Here is a 21,935-nt window from a genome sequence, read left to right on the forward strand (position 1 = left end):
AGATTCAGGCCAAGGGTCTGATGAGCAAGTGTGGGTGCTGAGGCACGGCAGGATGGGTGCAGGTCTGGTGAGGGAGGCGCACTTGTGAAAGGGTGCATTCACATATGCCCTTCCACACACGTGTGGCTCTTCAGAGCAAGGATGGGTGCATGCCAGGGGGCTGTGGGTCACTGTCTTCCAGCAGGCCCTGCTGGCATTGCCTTGCCCTGGCCAGGCATTGGGAGCAGACTGCAGGGAACATGGCCCTGGCATAAATCTACTCGTGCTAGTCAATAGGGCTGTGACGCAGGCAGCCTCTGCTCAGGGAGGGCAGCTCTTCCACCAGCCTCGGCCCTGTACCCCTATTGTTCCCTGCAGAAATCTGATCTCTTCTTTCAAATCAAACCTCAAAAGGGGCTGGGAGCAGGGTCTCCCTCTTTCTGGTTTTGCCCCCTCCTTCCCTCACTGGTCGCTTGGGACGCTGGGATGCAAGCTCCCCAGCCTCCATGCCATCTCCTAGACAACCAGGCTGGGGGGCTTTTGTTTCCATAGTGATAAATGTGAGAGAATCCAGCGTCTGGGACAAAAGGTGCTCCCCCACCCCCAAAAGCAGAGGGGCCTTGGGAAAAGCCAAAAGACATTTTGGGTTTTATTTGGCCAAAATGGCATTTCCTAGGTAACCTGCCTCTCCCTGCCCCCAGCGCTGAGCTGTCCTCCAGCGGGTCCTGCACAGAGTGAGGAGGAGAACTGGTCTGGGGGGAAGCCATGGCAGAGAATTGCACCCCCTCCCCCCGAATTTACATGGGTTTGGGAGTGGATGAAGCTGGGCTCTGAATATTGGCGAGTTAGTGCCTTGGGGTGAAGGGGGCTGATTACCCTGCAGGAGTACGTCTGAGTTGGATGTAGGGTCTGCAATCTGCCCTGACACCTTCTCCTTGCTTGAATCAAGTATGTGTGGGCTCTCCGTCCAGCAGCGCTTGCTGGCATGAGCAGCCCCTTGAGAGATGAGCAGGCTTGTCAGCCACCTCACCCAGGCTGCATTCTGTATGGTCCTGAGTGCACATCTCTGGGGAGGATGTGTGAGGAGTTACTGGGCTGGATTTTGCGACAAGCTTTGGACCAGGGTCCTGTCTCAAACACCCCTTTGCTGGGGGCTGGCCTGTCCCAGCTGTGCCTCCCCAGACCTTCCAGAATGGAGATCCACTTGCTGGTTCTGCCTTCCATCCCCCATGCCACCCTCTGTGTCCCATTAAAATGCACGGATATGAACACAGGCAAGCTGAGTTCCCCCCACATCCACTGTTTCCACATGCACTGAGGCCACTTACCTGGCTGATTTCACCACAAACTTAAGCATGAGCAGAGGTCTTACTCCTGGATTTCAAGGTAATGTACCAGAAAACCTCTGAGAACACCTCCTCTTCTGCAGGCTGTTGGGGTTCTGTCACTTTTGCACACAGATCCAAGTCCATGTGAGCCAGGACTCCAGGGTTCCAGGCCTGGCTTCTGGGGAGCAGGAAGAAGGTCAGAAAGGGTTTAAGGAGGAGAACAGGGCACCAGGGTTCCCTCTCATTTTTAACAGCCATGTGCAGAATAACTTTTATTTGCACCGAGGCCTGAGCAGCTGTGCACCACCAGTAGAAACGCATGCTGCCAGTTGTGGGCAGCTGTGGTGCCTCTGCCTATCAGCTGGGCAGCAACTGAATCTCTCCTGGGTGTCTGCCCAAGTGCTCAGCTTATGGGGAACGCTGCTTCTGGCTTGTTTTCTTAGCTCTGAGAGCAGAATGTGGTTGAGAGTTGGGAACAGGGTAAGCAGCAGATAATGTTGCCCTCTGAGAGCCAGGAATGGAACCCAGGAGTCCTGGCTTATCTGACTCTTGGGGTCCTGGCTCTGCTAATCTGCTGGGCAGCACCTGAGTCTCTCCTGCCCAAGCTCTGAGCCTTCAGGCAACATTGCCGGCCGGCCAGCAACCTCTGCTGCTGGGGCTCGCGGGTCCAGGCACCCTCTGATCCAGCAGTGTTCGTGGTCCTGCCAGACAAGGGATGTCACCAGACCAGAGAGGATCAACCTGTGGTAGGTTTGGAGGCAACTGTAAGTGATTGGCTAGTGTGCTGGTAACCAGGAGACCCGGCGCTGGAGAGATCACTAGCTCTGTTTCCCTCGCGTGCGCCCTTTGTCTTGGTTGTTCAGAGGACGAGAGCTTCGTCTTGTGCTGTGTCTGCGCAGTGCCTGGCTTGCTGGGGCCTGTGACAGGCGACGGCACAGATCCAGCCCTGGGGTCACTGCTGTGCGGATGAGCTGCTCGAGAGCGGGCCTCGTTTGGAAGACCAGGGCCTGCTTGGTGGATTGGAGCTGCCAGGGGAGATCAAAAAGATGAATTAGCCCTTGTGGCAGAGGAGCAGAAGGAAGCACAAACGAGGAAGAGGGAGCTGATACCTTTCCTCTCCCTGCTGCTAGGCCACGGGCACTAAGGGGTGCACGTTGCTGTAGTAACGGGCTGCTTCAAGACCACTGTGAATTAACCCACACAGGGTGCTTCCTGCAGGAAGCTCCCTGAGCTATTTGGAAGGGGACAGATGGGGACCCAACCCTGTTAGTTGCCCACCTGCACGGGAAGGGGAACTCAGAGTGCAGAAGCGTTTAACGGGCCAACCGTTCTGTTATCCCCCTCCATCACCTCCTCCGGGCAGTTCTGTAACACCACTAATTCTTTTGACGCCCTCCTAGATGCCTGGTCGTGCCGTGTGCTGAAGCGTCCTACGATGAGAGGGGTAACGCAGCGTGGACTCCCACCTGCCTAATGACTGAACACCTGTCTTCCCTATAAGCTGGGCAAAGGAGAGATTCAGGTGCCACCCGGCTAATTAGCAGAGCGCCCACGGCTGATGTGCCATGGATTTATATGGAGGCAATCAGAGTCTGGGTGTGTCTGCACTTGCATTCCTCTTTCAAAAGAGGTATGCAAATGAGGTAAAGCAAAACTGAAATGAGACACAAATTTGCATATTCAGCACCTCGTTTGCATGTTCCAATTTTGAAAGAGCTTCTTTTGAAAGAAGAAAGCCAGTGTAGATGCTGCTGTTTCAAAAGTAAACCCCATCTTCGAAAGAGCAGCCTCTACACTGGCTTTCTTCTTTCAAAAGCGCTTTTGAAATTAGAATATGCAAATGAGGTGCTGGATATGCAAATTTACACCTCATTTGCATTTTCGATTTACCTTATTTGCATAGCCCTTTCGAAAGAGGAATGTAAGTGTAGACACACGCTCTTTGTCTTATTCAGTGTCCCTTTCTGAATGATCCTAACACTGCTTTTTTGGCTGCTGCACATTGAGGGGATGTTTTCAGAGAACTGTCCACTTTGACGCCAAGATCTCTCTCGAGTGGGCCCAGCTAATCGACTTCCCCCAGCTCCATGTGCTGTGATTTCTGGAGCTAGTCTGGTACCTTATGAGGATCCCCCCAGGAGTCTGATTCTCTCCCTCCCTTCCCGGTAGGGCGTCATTTTCTTCTGAGACGAGCCCGGCCAGCTGATCAAAATAGAGTCCCTCAAGGTGACGGTCGACTTCCTGAAGGTGCCCCTTGGCCTGAAGAAGCCCGCGCTGAAGGAGGCTGCGGCCGCCCTGGCTGCCGTCCCCGCCGGGAGAGCCAAGTCTGTCAACGTGGAGCACTACATGGCCCGGCGCTCCGACAACATGGACAACGAGTCGCAGTACTCGGGGTACTCCTACAAGTCGGGGCACTCGCGCAGCTCCCGCAAGCACAGGTGAGTGGGGGGGAAGCCCAACGTCTAGGCCTGGGCCTGGGCAGTGGGGATTGCGGGGAGCCCCGGACCTAGGCCTGGGTAGTGGAGGTGGGGGCGTGGGGCCAACTTGACTTGGTTTATGAGGGCTAACGGGGATCTGTCCTCAGGCTTGGGGAGGGGACAGGAGAACGCCCTACTCCCTGTGTGCAGCCCCCCTCCCCATGTACCTCTGCCTGGGGGGAGGAGGAAAGTGCCCCCTGACTTTATGGCAGGGGAAGCCCCGCCGCACTTGCCAAGGTGGGGTCAAGATATCCTTACGCAGCCTTGGAAGTGTCTGGGACATGGCTCCCCTTACGTGTGTCCTAATCCCCCTGCTGTCTTTCTTCAGGGTGGTGCCTGGGGGAGAGGGAGACCCCTCTCCCTTGAGTGGGGTCTGGGAGGATTCCCCCCTCCCCGCGTGCCACATTCCCTCCCCCTCTGCCTGCCCCGCATCTCCCACACTGATCCCCAACGTCTCTCTCTCTCTCTCTCCCCTCTTCCAGAGACCGGCGGGACCGGCACCGCTCCAAAAGCCGGGACGGGAGCCGGGGAGACAAGTCGGTGACTATCCAAGCCCCGGGGGAGCCCCTGCTGGATAATGAGTCGACCAGAGGGGATGAGCGGGTGAGGGGGGAGCACTAGACTGAGGGGGCAGGGCTGGTTAGCTGCTGTGGGGCTGGAGGTGGGGTCTGTTTTGCCCCCTCCCTCTGCTCTGGGATGGGGATAATGGAGGGAGGGAAGAACCTTGGGGTGACATGCCCGTCGCTTCTGTGGGGAGGGTGCTGCCTCGGCCCTGCTATGCTGGAGCAGCCCCAGGCTGGCGCCGGGGGGCTGGAAAGTGCAAGGGGGGTCCTGCACTGGGTCCCCACATTCTCTCAGGCTGGGCATCAAAGGAGTGGGGGGCAGCCTCTGCGCAGCCCCTTTGCAGCTGCCTGGTGTTGGGCTCCGGAGGGCACACGTTGTCATGAGAGTTCAGTGCAACTCTCAGGGCCCCTCGGCTCTGGTACATAGGGAGCCTCGTTCCCAGCAGATCTGTGCTGGTTGCACCCTAGTACCTCAAGCTGGCCAGGCAGAGCCTGTCTTCCCAGGGCAAACCAGCTTGGGACCTCCATGTCCTCTAACCATGGACGGTGCATGGACAGGCCAAACATTTTGCATCATGCTGTCCCTTTTCCAGTCCACCCCTCTGAACTCAGGCTGCACAGCCCATGGTCACCTCTAGCAACAGGGCCATGCCTGGCCAAAGCAGCCAGAGGAGAACCACTGCCAACCGGGCCTTAGTGGTGAAATCCTGCAGCTCCCACTCGCCAGCCCCTGAGTCAGCCTCTGGAAGGGCCTGAGGTGTGTGAAAATTTCTAGGGAGGTCCTGATAGGCCTGGCCTAAGGACAGGGTGAGCAAAACAGTTGTGTTGGGCCACACGCTGTCAGGGCCCCACGCTCCAGTTGACTGTAGCATCCACCAGCTGGAGGAGGGTCTGATCATACAACCCTGGGGCTGGAAGAGACCTCAGGAGGTCATCGAGTCCGACCCCCTGCCCAAAGCAGGACCAGTTCAACTAAACCATCCCAGTCAGGGCTTTGCCATGCTGCGACTTACCAACCTCTAGGGATGGAGATTCCACCACGTCCCTAGGTGACGCATTCCAGCGCTTCACCACCCTCCTCAGGGAGCAAAACAGGAGTCCAGTAGCACTGTTAAGACCAACAAAATAATGTATTAGGTGGTGAGCTTTTGTGGGACAGACCCACTTCTTCAGATTGGTCCGTCCCACGGAAACTCATCACCTAGGAAGTTATTTTGTTAGTCTTTGAAGTGCTACTGGACTGCTGTTTGCTTTGATAGTATATAGACTAGCACAGCTCTCACTGTTACTCCTGGGGAGACAGTTTTGTCTACTCCTCCCCCTCTAACGTGAGACCATTGCTCCTCCGTTTGTCATCGGTCACCGCTGAGAACAGTCTCTCTCCGACCGTGGGGCGGGGGGTCAGGCAGGCTGGGAGAATCTGCCCCCGCTCTCCTGCCAGCCCCCATGCGTAACCCTTTCCTCCCCACCCCTCCAGGATGACAACTGGGGAGAGACCACCACAGTCGTGACGGGCACCTCGGAGCACAGCATCTCTCACGATGACATCACACGCATCACCAAGGACATGGAGGACAGCGCCCGGCTGGACTGCTCCCGCCACGTGGGTGTCTCGCTGGGCGGGGCCCTGGCGCTGCTCTCCTTCCTCACACCGCTGGCCTTCCTGCTGCTGCCCCAGCTGCTGTGGCGGGAGGAGCTGGAGCCCTGCGGCACGCCCTGCGAGGGGCTCTTCATCTCGGTGGCCTTCAAACTCCTTATCCTCCTGCTGGGCAGCTGGGCCCTCTTCTTCCGCCACCCCAAGGCCTTCTTCCCCCGCGTCTTCGTCTTCCGGGCCCTGCTCATGGTGCTCGTCTTCCTCCTCGTCGTCTCCTACTGGCTCTTCTACGGCGTGCGCATCCTGGACTCGCGGGACCGCAACTACCAGGGCGTGGTGCAGTACGCCGTCTCCCTGGTGGACGCGCTGCTCTTCGTCCACTACCTGGCCGTGGTGCTGCTGGAGCTGCGCCAGCTGCAGCCCCAGTTCACGCTCAAGGTGGTGCGCTCCACCGATGGGGCCAGCCGCTTCTACAACGTGGGCCAGCTCAGGTGAGGGGTGGGCGGCTGGGAGCGGGGACATCTCTGCCTGTGCAAGCGTACGTGCGTGTGTGTGTGTGCATGTGTGTGCACGCGCGCGCGCACCCTGCTGGAGGCAAGTGGGTGTGACTGCCATCTGCTGGGAGGAGAGAGCTAGGAGGAAGGGTGTGGTGTGTGTGTGTGATGGCCACCTTCTGGGGGAAGAAGGGAGTGTGTGTGTGTGTGTGTGTGTGTGTGTGTGTGTGTGTAAACTGTTGGTCTGTGCAAGAGGGATCTGGACGTGTGTGTGCGTATTTGTACAAGTTGCTGCCTGCTGCTGGGTGCAACCCCGGGGGAGGGAAGAGGGCCGAAAGGCTGTGTGTTTGTATACACATGAGGATGGATTTCACGTCCACCCCGGCATGGGGAAGCGCACGTTCGCGCACAGGAACACTTCTGCACTGCTGCCTCCTGCTGCGCAGATCTGTACCTGCAGCAAGAGTAAGAACCAGAATTTCATCCAACAAAAGATACCACCTCCCCTACCTTGTTTCAGTGATAACAGCCTCATCCATAACACGTCTCCTATAGGGCAGGGACCTTTCTGAGCCTGCATTGAGCCCCCAGTGGGGGCTGCAGTGGGGCTTGGCTGGATTCGATTTTTTTAGGTCACTTTCAGGAAGTCTCCATTTGGCTTTGCACCTGCAGACCCAGCTGAGCCCATTTCTGTGCATGAGCCCTGAAATGGACATGCAGGCAAGGGAAGATGCAGGTTGAGAACTTAGTAAAGCTGGATTTGAGCAGATTTACGCCGTCTCTGACGTGTGGTGCTGACCGCTTGGGTTTTAACTGTTACGAAGCTCTGGCTGTTGGAACTCCAGCGTTTGTTGTTTGTTGTTGTCGTTATTTTCTGGCCTGCCCCTTTCCTGCCCCATGTCCTGCAATTGTGAAAATGTAATTGGAGACAAATCTTGACAAATGCTTAACCTCAAGCTGCACCTTGTCGACGGGATAATCCCATTAACAGTTGAGATCTGCCCCTAGTTGTAGTAGGGTCTGACCGTGGGTCAGTCGGTGGCAGGCACGTGCTGCTGTCACTGGACAAGGTCTCCATCTCAGTGGTGTGGAGTATTGACTCTACATCCTCTGCCCACAGTGTATTGCCCTCAGATGCAACACATCATGGTCTCCTCTCTCACCCCCCTTCTGTGCACATGCATCTCCTGCCCTGGCAGTGCAAGTCTAACCTGTTCTTTTGCGTCTCTCCCCATGCCCTGTCTGTGTCTCTCTCTGCAGTATCCAGCGTGTGGCAGTGTGGATCCTGGAGAACTATTACCATGATTTCCCTGTCTACAACCCTGCCCTCCTCAACCTGCCAAAATCCGTCCTGTCCAAGAAAATGTCTGGGTTCAAAGTGTACTCCCTGGGCGAGGGTGAGCTTGTGCGTCTCTCCTGTCCATCTCCTCATTGTATCTTTTCTCTGTTGACTTTGTCCAGCCCTAGAGGGTGGTACAAGGAGGAGGGAGAAAAAAATATTCTCCTTGGCCTCTGAGGACAGGACAAGAGGCAATGAAAGGGCTTAAACTTCAGCCAAGGAGGTTTCGGTTGGACATTAGGAAAAACTTCCTAACTGTCCGGGTGGTTAAACACTGGAATAAATTACCTGGGGAGGTTGTGGGATCTCCATCATTGGAGATATTTAAGAGCCAATTAGAAAGACCCCTGTCAGCAATGATCTAGAGGGTGCTTGGCCCTGCTGTGACGGCAGGGGACTGAACTCAATGACCTCTTGAGGTCCCATCCAGTTCTAGGAGTCTGATTCAAAGCCTGTGATAGCTCTACTGATGTTGGTGGTGTGACACAGGGAATTAAATCAACTGGCTTACTTCTCCCCTTGTGCCAACCTTCAGCTCTGGTTAACAGGAACTGATTTTATTTGATAAAGCTCCCTTTTATTACCAGCTTGCCCTCCCCTTCCTGAGCATGGGATTATTCTCTCTCTCCCTGGGAATGGCTTTGTATTTGACTGCATTTACTCACACCATGCCAAACTTTCGTACCCTAACTTTCGCCCATGGTGGAGAGGATATCTGTGACTTACCATATGCATCTGAACTGGTTTAAGTGTGTTTCCACTGGGGACTCACACCAGATTCACGAGAGCCAAGTCATTAAACCAGTACGGCTTAATGTGCTCTGGTGCTGGACCCTGCTGCAGAAATGATAGACGAAGTTGCAGCCCACCATGACTTCAAACCCCACCAGTGTCTGCCCTTCTTCCGGCTGCAGCCGGATTCCACGGCCGTTCACTGCCGCTGGTGAGCTCCTCGCGGTACACACGCGAGCCAGGAGGGACTGAGCGCAAGCTGCTGGATGCTCTGTTTGGGCCTGCCCGGTCTGTGGAGCGAGCACGGGCCATGGGCGTGAGCAGGGGCTGCATTCTGGGGGCTTTAGTTGCTAGTTCCAGCTGCCAGTTGCAGAGGGGCTGCTGAGCAGAGAGCGAACAGGGACTGCTCCCCTGGCATCTAACCCCAACTTCTCCCACCTGCAGAAAACACGACGAACAACTCCACGGGCCAGTCCCGGGCTGTCATTGCCGCGGCCGCCCGGCGGCGCGACAACAGCCACAACGAGTATTACTATGAGGAGGCGGAACATGAGCGCAGGGTGCGGAAGCGACGTGCCAGGTATGGGCATCGAAGGTGACGTGGCGCCCCCTAGTGGCGGAGAAGGGGGAGGACCATGAGGACTGAAGGGTCCTTGATCCTGAGGCTGGTGGACACAGACAAGCCCTGTTTGCCCCCCACTAGGGCCGCTCTCGCCCCGGGATGCCAGGGTCACTCTGTGGTGTGTCCCTGCAGGAACTGAGGGCTCTGCTCCCAGGATGGATGTGTCTGCGCAGAGAGCATTCTGGGAGCACGTCCCCCCTATGGTGCAATTCACAGAGACCCGGCAGAAACTGATTCAAAGCAGGTTCTGCAGGCTGGAGCCTGTGTGACCCATTTTAATGCAGTGAGAGCCTGTGTTCTCTTATGTGGGTCCAGCTGCAACTGAGAGACCAGAAGCCCCACTGCATTAGCATGAGCTGCGCACCCCGTCTGGCTGGGGAAAGCTCACCCAGAGCCTCGTTGGCCCCCAGCAAGTTGGCTGTTCCCTGCAAGCTGTGCGCTTGTGCAGCTGCTCAGGCGGAATTCAGATACCAACCAGCTGATGAGCACAGTGCCCACAGCTGGGTTTTTTGTTTCTATAGATGGTGCACATTCTCACATACATCAGTGCACATGAAACAATTATTCCACACGTGGCTGGAAAAGCTTAGAGATAACTTTGCCTAGAGGCCCCACACATTAGGCCGTGATGGGGGATTGAGCCCAGGACTCTGGGTCAAGAGGCAAAGGCGCTGCTCCCAGAGGTACAGGGCAGGTTGTGCTAGACAGCGTAGGCTCCAGAACCTCTTCAGGGATCCTGGGCATTGCCAGCCGTAATACCACCACTGCCTGGCTCGGCCTCACTGCCTTTCTCACCCAGGCTGGTGGTGGCTGTGGAGGAGGCCTTCACCCATATCAAGAGGCTACAGGAGGAGGACCAGAAGAACCCACGTGAGATCATGGACCCACGGGAAGCTGCCCAGGCCATCTTCGCCTCCATGGCCCGGGCCATGCAGAAGTACCTGCGCACCACCAAGCAGCAGCCCTACCACACCATGGAGAGCATCTTACAACACCTGGAGTTCTGCATCACCCATGACATGACTCCCAAGGTAGGCCTGCAGGGGTCAGCCACAGATTTTGGGGCTGGATGGGGGGAGTTCCAGTTCCCCCTGGCCAGCCTGAGCTCCCTTCTACTCCCTCCAGGCTCCTTAACTCTTCAGTCCAACCCCAGAGACTCTTATCCCAGAAGAATTGCTTCTGTGTGTTCTTGGTGTCCCATGGATTCTGGTCTCATGGTCTAATATGGAGTCTCAGCCATCACTTCTGCCCCATGCCCCCTTCCTCTCCCTTCGTGGGTAGAGGCTCCATCTATCTATCTGAGGTCGCTGAGCTTTGGGTGAGCAACTAGAAACCCTGGTGCCACCTGGCTCATAGGGATGTATCTTAGAGTTCTCCCGTTTCCCCATCTGTCCACTGTCTTCAGCACTGGTCAATGTCATGTGACATCCCAGGGTGTGAGGCATCTATTAAGGTTCCATACAACCACGCAGCAACTGTGCCTTGCACCCCATGTGGTCAGTAACTGTGAGAGTCCCTTGGGCTATGTGCCATGGAGCTCCATGGGCGGATGCCAGCTCAGGTTTTGGCTCTGTCCCCTCCACTCTGATTGTGCTGGGAATGGTGGGTTTCCATGGCAGTGATGCAAGGCCTCCTTCCAGCCTGAGTCACGTGGCAGCCACTGGCGCCTAAGCAACACTTCTGGCCACTGAGAGTGCTCCTCTCTCTTCCCCTCAGGCGTTCCTCGAGAGGTACGTGAGTGCGGGGCCCACCATCCAGTACCACAAGGACCGCTGGCTGGCTAAGCAGTGGACGCTGGTCAGCGAGGAGCCAGTAACCAATGGCCTGAAGGATGGATTGGTCTTTGTCCTCAAGCGCCAAGACTTCAGCCTGGTGGTGAGCACTAAGAAGATCCCCTTCTTCAAGCTCTCTGAGGAGTTTGTGGACCCCAAGTCACATAAGTTTGTCATGAGGCTGCAGTCAGAGACCTCAGTGTGAACTGCAGAGGGGGGAGGGCTAGGTTATGGGCTTATGCACCTGCGGAGAATCGAGCTGTATGCAGGACTTTGTCAACCGGTGCTCCGTCAGACCACCATACAGAGAGAACCCTGAAGGAACCTCCCAGAACCACGTTCTGTCCTGTGCCTCCATCTCCTCTCTCTTTACCCTACTCCAGCTCAGCTTGCCTCCTGTTTGCAGGGGGGCAGAACCCTTTCCCCTTCCTGTCTTGGCTGTCTCCAAAAGCCACGTTCTTGTAGCAATTTCCATGGAGGTCAGAAGACATGTCATGCTGAGGACAGCGTCTCAGCCAGAAAAAGATCCCACATTTGGTGCCAGTGCTCAAGGGCTATTTCTGTTCCTTCACCAGCATCTCCAAAGGCGGCTGGGTCCGTGGAGTCTTCTCAGTTTTCTTTTTATTATTATTATCCCCATTCTGGCCTTTCTTACCTCATTCCTGGATGTTTGGTGTTTGTTTTTTAAATCCACTTGTGCAAGGCTTTGGGGGACTTCTGCAAGTGTCTCTCCAGTGTCGTGGCTGCTATCGAAACCTTGCTGCTCCGCCTGCCGGCAGGACGAGACAGACCATCGATGCCAACTCTGGTGTAGGAACCTCCTCTTCAGCTCTTCTCTGGGGTTTTCCGGATCCATTTTTTTTTACCAGCAACAAGAAGACTAGTTTTTAAAAGAAGAGAAGTTTTTTTTATAGTGATTTTTGTGTGATGGGGGTAAATCTCTGTGCTTTGTAATGAAATCCTGTGGGTTTTTTTTGTAAATAGTGGCTCAAACTGACCCAATTCTGCTTTGTCGACTAACCGGGTCCAATTCCTCCTTCATACCAGGGCCTCTTCGTGCTACTCTGGCAGTGCATGGGGGCCTTAGCATGGATGCCAGATAAGGTGATGCTGTCACGGTGGCATAAAGTAGTGTTTCTTAAACTTTTTGAGACCATAGAACACCAAACAATGATTTTTTTGTGCAGAACACCTGTGAAAATTTTCCTTGGGAAAAAAAAATTGTCAGACCAAAAAAAAAACAACCAAACAGCAACATATACAGCAAAAACAAAACAAAAAGTCATTTAATCAGGAATCCTAGCAATGAAGAAGTAATGTTGTATCTGGGTTTAATAACAGAAAATCTAGACCATCTGTGTGTGGTACCAAAAAAGCGTCAGCTGCTGGCGGCACACCTGCGAGTCGTTCGCAGAGCACCAGTGTTCCGTGGAACATCGTTTAAGAAACACTGGCATAAAGGATCTTTTGTGTCGAGGCGAATCAGTCCCCTCCCCCGTGAGAATGTTGAGGAACGTGCGGAGTTGCACAATGACTCACCTGCCTTGTGTGGATTCCTCAGGCTGCCCCGTCTCTGGAGGCTGAGCTTTCGTTTCACAGTTGCGATTTACAGGAAGAACTGCACCAAATCTCTCCCAGGCCTTAGGACTCGTCCCTAGACTCAGGCGAGTAGAGCAGTTGTGAGTTGTTTTTGTTAAAATGCCCACTTGTAGGCTGTGACTCCACAAGGTACGTTTCCTTTCTAAGGTACTTCCGTGGCTCCCATCACTGTGGCGTCTGGGCAGCTCACAGCACCCTCAGGTGGGGCTCTTGTCCCTGTTCTGCAGGATAGACTAAGTGAGTTGCCCAAGGAGTCTGTGGCGGAGAAGGGAGCTGAAGGTAGCTCTTACAGGCCCAGTGGCTTAACAGCTGGCCCCTTCCATGCTCTGATCACCAGCAGGTGTAAGCTAGTAGGGCCATTGTCACAGGCTCTGCTGACTTACACCTGCTGAGATTCTGGCTCTGTGATGTAAATGGGACGGCTCTCGTACAGAAAGTCAGGCGTGGTCCTCAACTGTCTTTCTAATCCCACGTGCAGTTAGGGGGGAAACAGCCCCTCCAGCTGGGCTCCTCTATCTGCTGCCTTTACTCATGCCAGCAAGTAGCTGCTCCCATGAGCCCTGCAGTGGTGAGCGCAGCTGCTGAGGACAGAGGTGGGTTCTGTTCAGCCTCATGCGCTATCCACAGAGCCTTGAGGGCAGCGTCCCTGGTCTCGCTTCTCGGTGCCCAGGCTGTAGCTGTGACCCAGGGTGCTGGATTCTGTTGCCTCCAGAGATGGTACGAGACTGGGACCAACCTGCAGAGCTTACAGCTGGTTCTCAGGGCTAGCAGCAGCCAATGGCTTTACCACCTACTCTCGGCTCTGCTACAGACTGGGCTGGCTGGAGCTAGGGATGAAGCCATCCTGGTCCATTTCTTAATCATCCTTTGTCAATGGAACGAGTTTCCACACCCCACCTGGCCTCTGGCCGATAGGGTTCTTATCCATGGAAAAGGGCTAAATCCACAGCACTAGAGTTAAAAATAACTTTCACTTCCTCTTGGTAAACTTTGTCCTGGTCTCCCCCTTGAATTTTGTTCCTGGAGCTGCGTCACTGGGAGGGGCAATGGCCAGAGCTGATCCAGCTCTTGCTGGTCTCCAAATGCTCAGTTCTTGAGCTTCCTGACCTTTTACACCAGTTCAAAGCAAGCGTGTGAGGTGCAGCCATTCTGATCCCATGGCATCTAATGCCTGACTTTGCACAAACATCAGGAACTAGGGCCTGGACCCTGCGTGCACCTGTGCACACTTAGAGCTTTGTCCTGTTGCGTGATGCTCTGCGGTGCCTGGGATGGTTGTGAACACTGGTCGCTAGCACAAAGCAAATGTAAACCAGAATGGTTGTGCGTTCGCACCCACCTCACACTGGTGCAGTGAGGGTCTGACCCCAGGCCCATTGTGCCCAATGATTTAAAAGGAGCAGGCCTGGCTTTCCCCAGCCGTAGGGTGGTGGAGAGTTGGACACAAGGGAACACTCACATGCACAGATCCCAGGCCACGTGTACAGCTCTGGAGGATCAGGTCTTGGAGGCTTTGAGTCTCTCTCAAGGCCCCAAAGATTTTCTCCTCTGGAGTCTGGAAGCAGAAATGTGCAATTCGTCACTGGGCTTCAGCCTGCCCCTCCCATGCAGCTGGTGTCTGTCTAGACTGTCCCACCCAGTGGGCACTAGAACTGTCCTCCCGTCTTTCCCAGGGCCTGCGTGAATTCTGCACATGCCAGCTTCAGCGCTGCGGAGAGGCCTGAGCGAGACCTCCCACCACCGCCCCCAGCTGCAAATGGAAACATTAGAGTGGGTCCCTTGCTAGGTGGGTTTCGACGCACTTTCTGGGGGTGCGTGCGGGTGCTTCTCCTGAAGTCGAGCTGAGACGGAGTCTTATGGGTTACAAATACCTCCTGGGGTTCTTTCCGCTGTCTGTGCCGCTGCCGTTTGCAGAGCGGGGGTTGGGTGTGTGTTTGGGGTGATGAGAACGTCGGTGCTGTGGGAGGGCACCCAGAAAGGTGGTGGTGGGGGCAGGTGGAGAGCTCATGGGACTCGCCAGATTTGTCACTGTGATTACAACTTTTTTTTAAGCACTACCGTGATGAAAGGACTGTGATCGGGGACGTTTTGCCCTTGAAGTCAGATCTGTGGTTAATTTTTTTCCTTTTTAAGATGAGGAGGGTTGTGTTGCCCCCTCTTCTCCCCCCACCTCCTTCATGCTGTCACAGTCAAGATAACTTCCTCATGCTCTGACTACCTCTGGGATGTCACCTGCATTTCTTTCTGAGCCGAAATCCACCAGGTGGGCCCCACCTGTTGCAACGGTTGGTAATACCCACTGGCACAGGAGCTAGGGGTGCCGGGGTTCTGCAGCACCCCAGGTTTTAGTAGGGGTTCTGCAGCCACCCCCCAACACCCAGGTCCCTGGCTGCTGCCTCTGGGGTCCTGGCTGCTGTCTTCCTGCACTCAGGGTCCCAGTTGCCAGCCCCACCCCTGCCCCCATCTGGAGGTGGGGGAGTGGACAGGGATAAGGGGGTTGGCTTTCTACACCCCCACCCTGTGTTCCTGCACTGCTGATGACACCTATTCCTCTGTCGGCCTATCAGTCACAGGGCGCTCCCTTGCCACCCATCACCACAGTTATTGGGAAGCCTTCCGCATAAGATCAATAGCAAAGTCCCTAGTGCGTTTCATGGCCCTTTCTCAGGGTCACGCTTTGCCTAGGGGTTGGGAGCCAGTTGGCCCCAGCTGAGGATCTGGGTCTCTGCAGCTGTACAAAGAGCTTCTGTTCTTTCTTTTGCCTTAGCACCAGGTTCTCCGTACCACTGACCCATGCTGAGGTCTGTGCACCACTACTCCCTTCAGACCAGTTTTGGTGGGACGCGGCTGGTGCAGCTGCCCTGGGCAAGCCCCTCTGCACAAGGGGGACTTTCACTCCTCTCCCTTTTCTTCCCTCATCCCAGCATCTGCCACACGAGTCCAATTTTGATCTCGGTTACCCTGGTGTAAGTCTGGAGCGACATGGGCGGAGGGGCTTTGGATTTGCACAGGTGCAGCTGGGACTCATCTGTTTCTGGCCTTCCAGGGCTTTTGACCTTTGTCTTCATCTCTGTCCTCCTGCCCTCCCCCGCCCCTCTGGATCCTTATAACTAGGCCCTTCCATTATCTCACTGTGCTGCTGGCTTCCCCATGCATCCCTCTTCCATCATCTCCCCATATGACGCCCCACATCCTTGAGTGGCTCAGTTAGTGTCTTGTCTCCTGTCCTCAACTTCATTTCCTTCCAGCCGTAGGGTCAGATTCCAGTCCCACTAGCCCTTGTGTGGAAGGTCAGTGAAATGACTCTGGATTGACACCAGATTCCCTGGGATCAGAAAGTGGCCTCCAACTTCACATCCAGATTCCAAACAGAGCACCACAACTTCACATCCATGTTCCAGTATCTGTTATGTCAGTGTCACAGCATGGACGTCAGTGGGGTGATTTTGGATTGACACTGGTTTAACTCAGCTCAGAATCTAGGGGGTGAGTCCTCATTGCCCCAGTGAGTAGCAGGTGTGAGCAATCAGACAAAAGCCCAGAACAATGGAGAATCACAGGTCTTAACTCCAGGCTCTGAAGTCCCATAACAGCCTCCACTCTGCCCTAGAAAACAAATCTCTTAGCTGCAACCCTGCGATTCAATATTCCAAGGACAGGAGGTTCCAGCTAACACATCTGGATCACTGAAGAAGCTTCATAAAAACATCTGTCTGCATTAGTGCTGCCTTCCACCATTCTGTATTACCATCATCATTTCTTCTCTGGACTATCTGTTGAAATCTGTCTGTCTCTCTCTCCCTTTCCTGATCCCCTGAGGCTGGGGAGGATCTTTTGCCGACACTGTTTTATGGATTAGTCACTGTTGCTGTGATTATCTTGTCATGTTTCCGTGTGCACATGTATGGGGATAGATTTGGGGTTTTGTAGTTCCAAAATAAAAAAAAATGATGTTAAATTTAAAAACTAAGGACTCTTCAGTGGACCGAGATTGTAAATGTAGATTTTTTTTAGGGGTTTTTGCTTTTCCTCTCTGAGTTGAGAGGGGAAGAGGTTTGTGGGGAGGGGAGCAGTTGTTTTGTTTTTTACAGAGCTGATACCTTGTGCATGCATGTAGAAAATTGTAAAATGTAAAATTGTTTTTTAATATATAAAAAGCTTGTTTTTACATTTGCAGTGAATGGAAGCATTATGGCCATGTTAGGAACTTTGGGGTTTTGTTTTTAAATAAATATAGGAACTAAAACTGTACAAATTTTTTATGTATAAAATAAACACGTTTGACATTTTCCTTTTTCTTTTGCCTGTTACTTTGTTACTCAGTAGGAGATGCTGAGTAACAGAGGTCTCTATGCTGGCGTTTTTCAGTCTATACCTTACTGTACGGTTCCGTGATCCGTCTGTGACTCACACTCCTCTATCAATATGGGAGGGGTGGTATGGTCCTGAGAGGCAGCACGATGTAGCAGTTAGAGCACTGGATTGGTGCACACATCTCAGCAGTCAGGTCCCTGCCCTGTGCCTCCATTTCCCCATCTCTAAAACAATGCTAATTGCTAGCACAGCTAGGAAAGTAATTAGTCCCCTTTATTCAGCATTGGTGAGGCCACATCCCGGGTATTGCATCCAGTTCTGGGCCCCCTGTGACAGAAAGGATGTGAACACATTGGAGAGAGTCCAGAGGAGGGGACAAAAATGATATGGGGGCCGGAGCACATGACATAGGAGGAGAGGCTGAGGGATGTGGGCTTATTTAGTCTACAGAAGAGAAGAGTGAGGGGCAATTTGATAGCACCCTTCAGGTCCATGAAGGGGAGTTCCATCCAAAAAGGATGGAGAGAGGCTGTTCTCGGTGGCAGATGGCAGAACAAAGAGCAATGGTCTCAAGTTGTGGTCAAGAAGGTCTAGGTTGGATATTAGGAAAAACTTTCTAGGATGGTGGTGAAGCTCTGGAATGTGTTACCTAGAGATGTGGTAGAGTCTCCATCCCTAGAGGTTTTTATGTCCTGGCTTGACAAAATGCTGGCTGGGATGATTTAGTTGGGGTTGGCTCTGCTTTGAGCGGGGGGTTGGACACGACGGCCCCCGAGGTCTCTTCCAACATTGTAAGTGTAAAGTTCAGAAGCCATTTGCAAACTACCTTGCAATCTATGGCTACAAATCGCTGCATGGATGCAAACATTGCCCCTTCTCACCATGCCGGCATGGCTCATTGCCTACTGCAACACTGAGTCCCATTCTCTTCCCAGTGTGTGAATTCCCCTTTTGCCCACTTTGAACTGCTGGAATGATGTAAATGAGAATCTGTCCCTGGGTAGTTGGCTGTGGCTTTGGAGATTCAAAGAGGGGAATGGCCTTTTCTTTGGCTAACTGCAAGATCCTGAATTGTTCCAATACAGGACAATTCTGACTGGGGCTATTAAACCTCAAGCTTCAGGGCTTAGGTTCCCTCCTGGCCACTAAATAGTCAGGAATTGCTTGTCATGCAGGGAGGCAGAGTACCCCATCTCTGCCCGTTACCGTGTTTCTACCATCTTCCTCTGAAGTAGCTGATGTTGAACCATTGTCAGATGCCAGATACTAGGGTAGATGGCGCCTGATGGGTCTAATCTAGCTCCTTTTAAATCATCTAAGCAAGGGAGCGCACACATTCACCCATACCCCTCTCCTCTGGGAGACCGCTGATGGGGTCAGCTCTGTGGCTGATTCTCAGCTGCTGCTCACAGCTCAGGCCTGTGACTGTTTCCGTTGGGCTGGGCCGGATTTGGGCAGAGGCGCAGGCAATGGTATATCCCCCAGTGTTGTCATTTCCTGTATGTTCTGCCTGTTTGTTTTTCAAACCACCAGTCGTGGTTCTGGGTGTAGGCATAGCGGGGAGGAGGTGGGCAGAGGGAAGTCGCTTTTTCCCTCTCAGCTCGCTCTGTGAGTGTGGGCTACACGCACTTTTTCCAGCGGGTGCAAAGAAGGTCAGAACAGAGCGAGGGGAGGATGGAGCAGGGGACAAAAGCCGAGCCTCTCTCCACACTCTCGGCAGGAAACTTTCATGGAGTCATTGTACACTAGGACTGGAAGGGGCCTCGTGAGGCCGTTGAGTCCGGTTCCCTGCCCTCACAGCAGGACCAAGCACCATCTAGCTCAGGGAAGGGGAAACGAGGCAGGTGGGTGTGGGGGAAAGTGGAGGGAGAGAAGTGAAAAGAGGGCGCGGGAGGGGGTTGGAAGTTTCCCTCCGGCTCCCTGAGGGCTGTGCGGTTCTGGCAACATCCAGTAGCGTCTCCCCCTCTCTCTCAGTAATGCCTTGTTCCCAGAGGGGCCCTGCGTCTACTTCCTTTGTACAGCAGCTCCTCACCCTGCCTGATCTGCCCCATGGTGATGGCCAGCATCCTCCCTTGGAGATCACTCTGAGCATAGTTAGCCTGTGACCCACCTCTGGCTGCACGCCGGGAACCTCACCCTGTGTTGCTCTGGTCCCATGTGGCCTTTACGAGTGAAGCCACTTTGGTCACTAATTAAACTTCCCTGTGGCAGAGGAGATGCTCGAGCTGCGACAACAGGGCAGAAATCTAGTTGATGGAGAGATCACATCACGCAGGGTGTTTTCCCCTCCCTGGGAGAGTCTCCCTCGCCCCTTCATGTTATTTTTTCTGTTTTGTTTGTTCCCTGTGTACTTTGATACTTACTGCCAGTCATTCATCAAGGGTGACTGATTGCGAGGTTCCCAGGCAGTAAAGTCTAGGGGACGGAGCTCACAACAGGGCATTGGCAGAGCTGGGTTCTAGTCCCAGCTCTGCCCCAGGTATTCTGTATGACGTTAGGCAAGTTATTGCCCCATTCTGTGCCTCAGTTTCCCCGTCTGTAATGCCACAGCCCTGCTTTGCACAGTGCTTTGAGCTCTAGTACTGACAAGAGTAGGGGTAACTATTATTACCCCATGAAGTGATGCTGATTCACAAAGGGGAAAGATCTGACCCATTTGATTCCCATGGAAGAAGCCTGGTCCACCCCAGCTTCGGGATCATCCCTGGAGAAATAGGGGATTGCACAGCTGGGGCATCTGGCTCTAGGGCAGGGGTCCCACTAATTCTTTCCCTCCAGGTGTTAAAAGAGTTTTGCTAGGTGCACTGAGGCGTGTGCAGGTGTGCATCACCAATAGATACACCGGCTGCTGGCTCTGCTCATCAGCTGGGCAGCCCCCGAATCTCTCCTGGGCAGCTGACCCAGCGCTCATCTTACAGGGAATGGTGTCTAAGCCCACGGATTGCAGTGCAAATGATGGTGTGGGGCGGGAAGGGGTTAGAGCCAAGAGAGAAATCAGAGGCCAGAAGAGTCAGAGTAATTCGTTGGGAAGAGCAACAGCCTCACAAGGAAACAGAGAGGAGGAGGGCAGCGGAGGTGTAATGACAGGCAGCTGCCCCAAGAGGGGGCTGCCCCAACAGACAACAGGAGCCTCAGAGGGGCAGCCGTGTTACGAGGCGCGAGTTCCCGGCGCCTGATATGGGCCAGCAGGGGGCGCGCTCCACTCAGCCAGCCTCCCAGAGCGGCAAGTTTGGGGGTGATTATTGCAAAGCCGAGGGAGTTTGATACTTACTTACACCCCACCACCCTCCATCCAGGACCCCGGTTTGAAAGGGCGTGGGGACAGCAGGGCTTGAGGACCCCCAGCGAGCAGTGGCTCAGAGCTGTAGCTGGGGAGGGCCAAATAATTCACACACCAGCTCCCTGGGGCAGCCGAACATTTCTGAGACTGAGAAATAGCCCCTGAAATGCCTCTCCTGCTTTCTGGACCCCACGCCTCTCCCTGCCGGTAGTTTATTTGCCTTATGGTAATGCCGGGAGTCCCCGTAGGTGGGGGCAGTTGGGGTGCAGGGGATGCTGTAGCACCCCCAGGTTTTGGGCAGCCTGGCTCCATGTCCCTGCAGCCCAGGTTCCCAGCCACTGGGCCCACTGTTCCCCAGGGGCTCTGCTTTCAGGACCACTCGGCTGCTGTTCCTACACAAAGGGTCTCCCCTCTGCCAGTTCCCCCATGCAGGGTCCCACCCAGCTGCTGGGCCCAGCTTCCTGAGCACCGGCCCCACATGCAGCCAGGGAGGGGCATGGACATAGGTAAAGGGGATCGCAAGCTGCACCCCAACTCCAAATATTGTTCTTGTGCCACTGGAGGGCCACCCTCATGGCCAAGTGCCCCCCCTGGCTCAGTTGAGAGCCAGCTGGCTTTCAGCTCAAACTGTGGAGGCTCCTGTACAGAGGTCCCAGGTTCAAGTCCACCTCTGGGAGAGCTGCTGCTACCTAGCCCAGCAAATAAGGGGAAGTGTTTGGAAACACTGCTCACAGGGTACAGGCATCAGCACAGACCCGTTGCAAGCCCGGTGAAACCCCTGACTCCATACATGAGAGGGGAGGCCTTCAAGTTCCAGGTATCCCAGCTCCATGCCCCTGCTGCACAGGTTCCAGGCTGGAAGCTCAGCTGGCAGATCAGAGGCCAGAAACACTGAGCTGGTGAACACACAAACTTTGCCCTGGCATAAATGAAATCAGATGAGGTGGCCAAGTGCAAGCCCTGGCACAGACACTGGTCGCAGCTGGGTTATAGAGATGCAGTAGAAATTGGTCAAGGGCCTGAGGCAGAATAGGGTGTGTGGCTAGAGCTGGGTGTGTGGTTAGAGTCAGGGCGGGTCCAGGGGCCCTAGTAAACTAGAGCATGGCAGCAGCTCTAATTTACGCCAGGGACCCAAGTTCGACCCAGAGCAGCTCCCGTGGTGAATAACCATCGAAATCTGGGCAGCCCCTGCAGGGAAATTTCATGCCCAGAGCGGGGGCGTGAGTCCCAGCCACTGAGGGGCTGTGGGAATGGCCTGCATCTGTTTCATTGGTTTGGGGTGGGATATTCCGTTCCTCACCCTCCACCCCCAGCACTGCATCCTCCGCCCCCAGAACACCCACATCCCTGCGAGGGGGGTGAGTTTGTAACTAACACCTCGCTTAACTGTAAGCAACAGCTCTGAAAAGAGCCACCCAGAGGAAACATCAGCCACAAAAGGTTAAGAGCAGAACTCCAGAAGTCATAGCCCATTGTGGCTGTGTCTACACGTGCCCCAAACTTCGAAATGGCCATGCAAATGGCCATTTCGAAGTTTACTAATGAAGCGCTGAAATGCATATTCAGCGCTTCATTAGCATGTGGGCGGCAGCAGCGCTTCGAAATTGACGTGCCTTGCCGCCGCGCGTCGCGTCCAGACGGGGCTCCTTTTCGAAAGGAAGCCACCTACTTCGAAGTCCCCTTATTCCCGTGAGCTCATGGGAATAAGGGGACTTCGAAATAGGCGGGGCCCTTTCGAAAAGGAGCCCCGTCTGGACGCGACGCGCGGCGGCAAGGCACGTCAATTTCGAAGCGCTGCTGCCGCCCACATGCTAATGAAGCGCTGAATATGCATTTCAGCGC

At 54.5% G+C, this 21,935-nt stretch overlaps 1 protein-coding gene across 1 annotated transcript in view; it reads left to right on the plus strand.

Moving 5' to 3' along the window:
• VANGL2 (VANGL planar cell polarity protein 2) overlaps nucleotides 1-16,763 on the plus strand; it is a 34,363-nt gene extending 17,600 nt beyond the window's left edge. The window contains exons 3-9 of the mRNA XM_074981277.1: nucleotides 3,477-3,745; nucleotides 4,267-4,387; nucleotides 5,825-6,432; nucleotides 7,696-7,832; nucleotides 8,951-9,086; nucleotides 9,928-10,159; nucleotides 10,845-16,763. Of these exons, the coding sequence (XP_074837378.1) occupies nucleotides 3,654-3,745; nucleotides 4,267-4,387; nucleotides 5,825-6,432; nucleotides 7,696-7,832; nucleotides 8,951-9,086; nucleotides 9,928-10,159; nucleotides 10,845-11,105 (1,587 nt within the window). The 5' untranslated portion in view covers nucleotides 3,477-3,653 and the 3' untranslated portion in view covers nucleotides 11,106-16,763. The remainder of the gene's footprint in view (nucleotides 1-3,476; nucleotides 3,746-4,266; nucleotides 4,388-5,824; nucleotides 6,433-7,695; nucleotides 7,833-8,950; nucleotides 9,087-9,927; nucleotides 10,160-10,844) is intronic.
• The last annotated feature ends 5,172 nt before the right edge of the window (nucleotides 16,764-21,935 follow it).

Source organism: Carettochelys insculpta, chromosome 30, assembly GCF_033958435.1.
Source record: "Carettochelys insculpta isolate YL-2023 chromosome 30, ASM3395843v1, whole genome shotgun sequence".
NCBI lineage: Eukaryota > Metazoa > Chordata > Testudines > Carettochelyidae > Carettochelys > Carettochelys insculpta.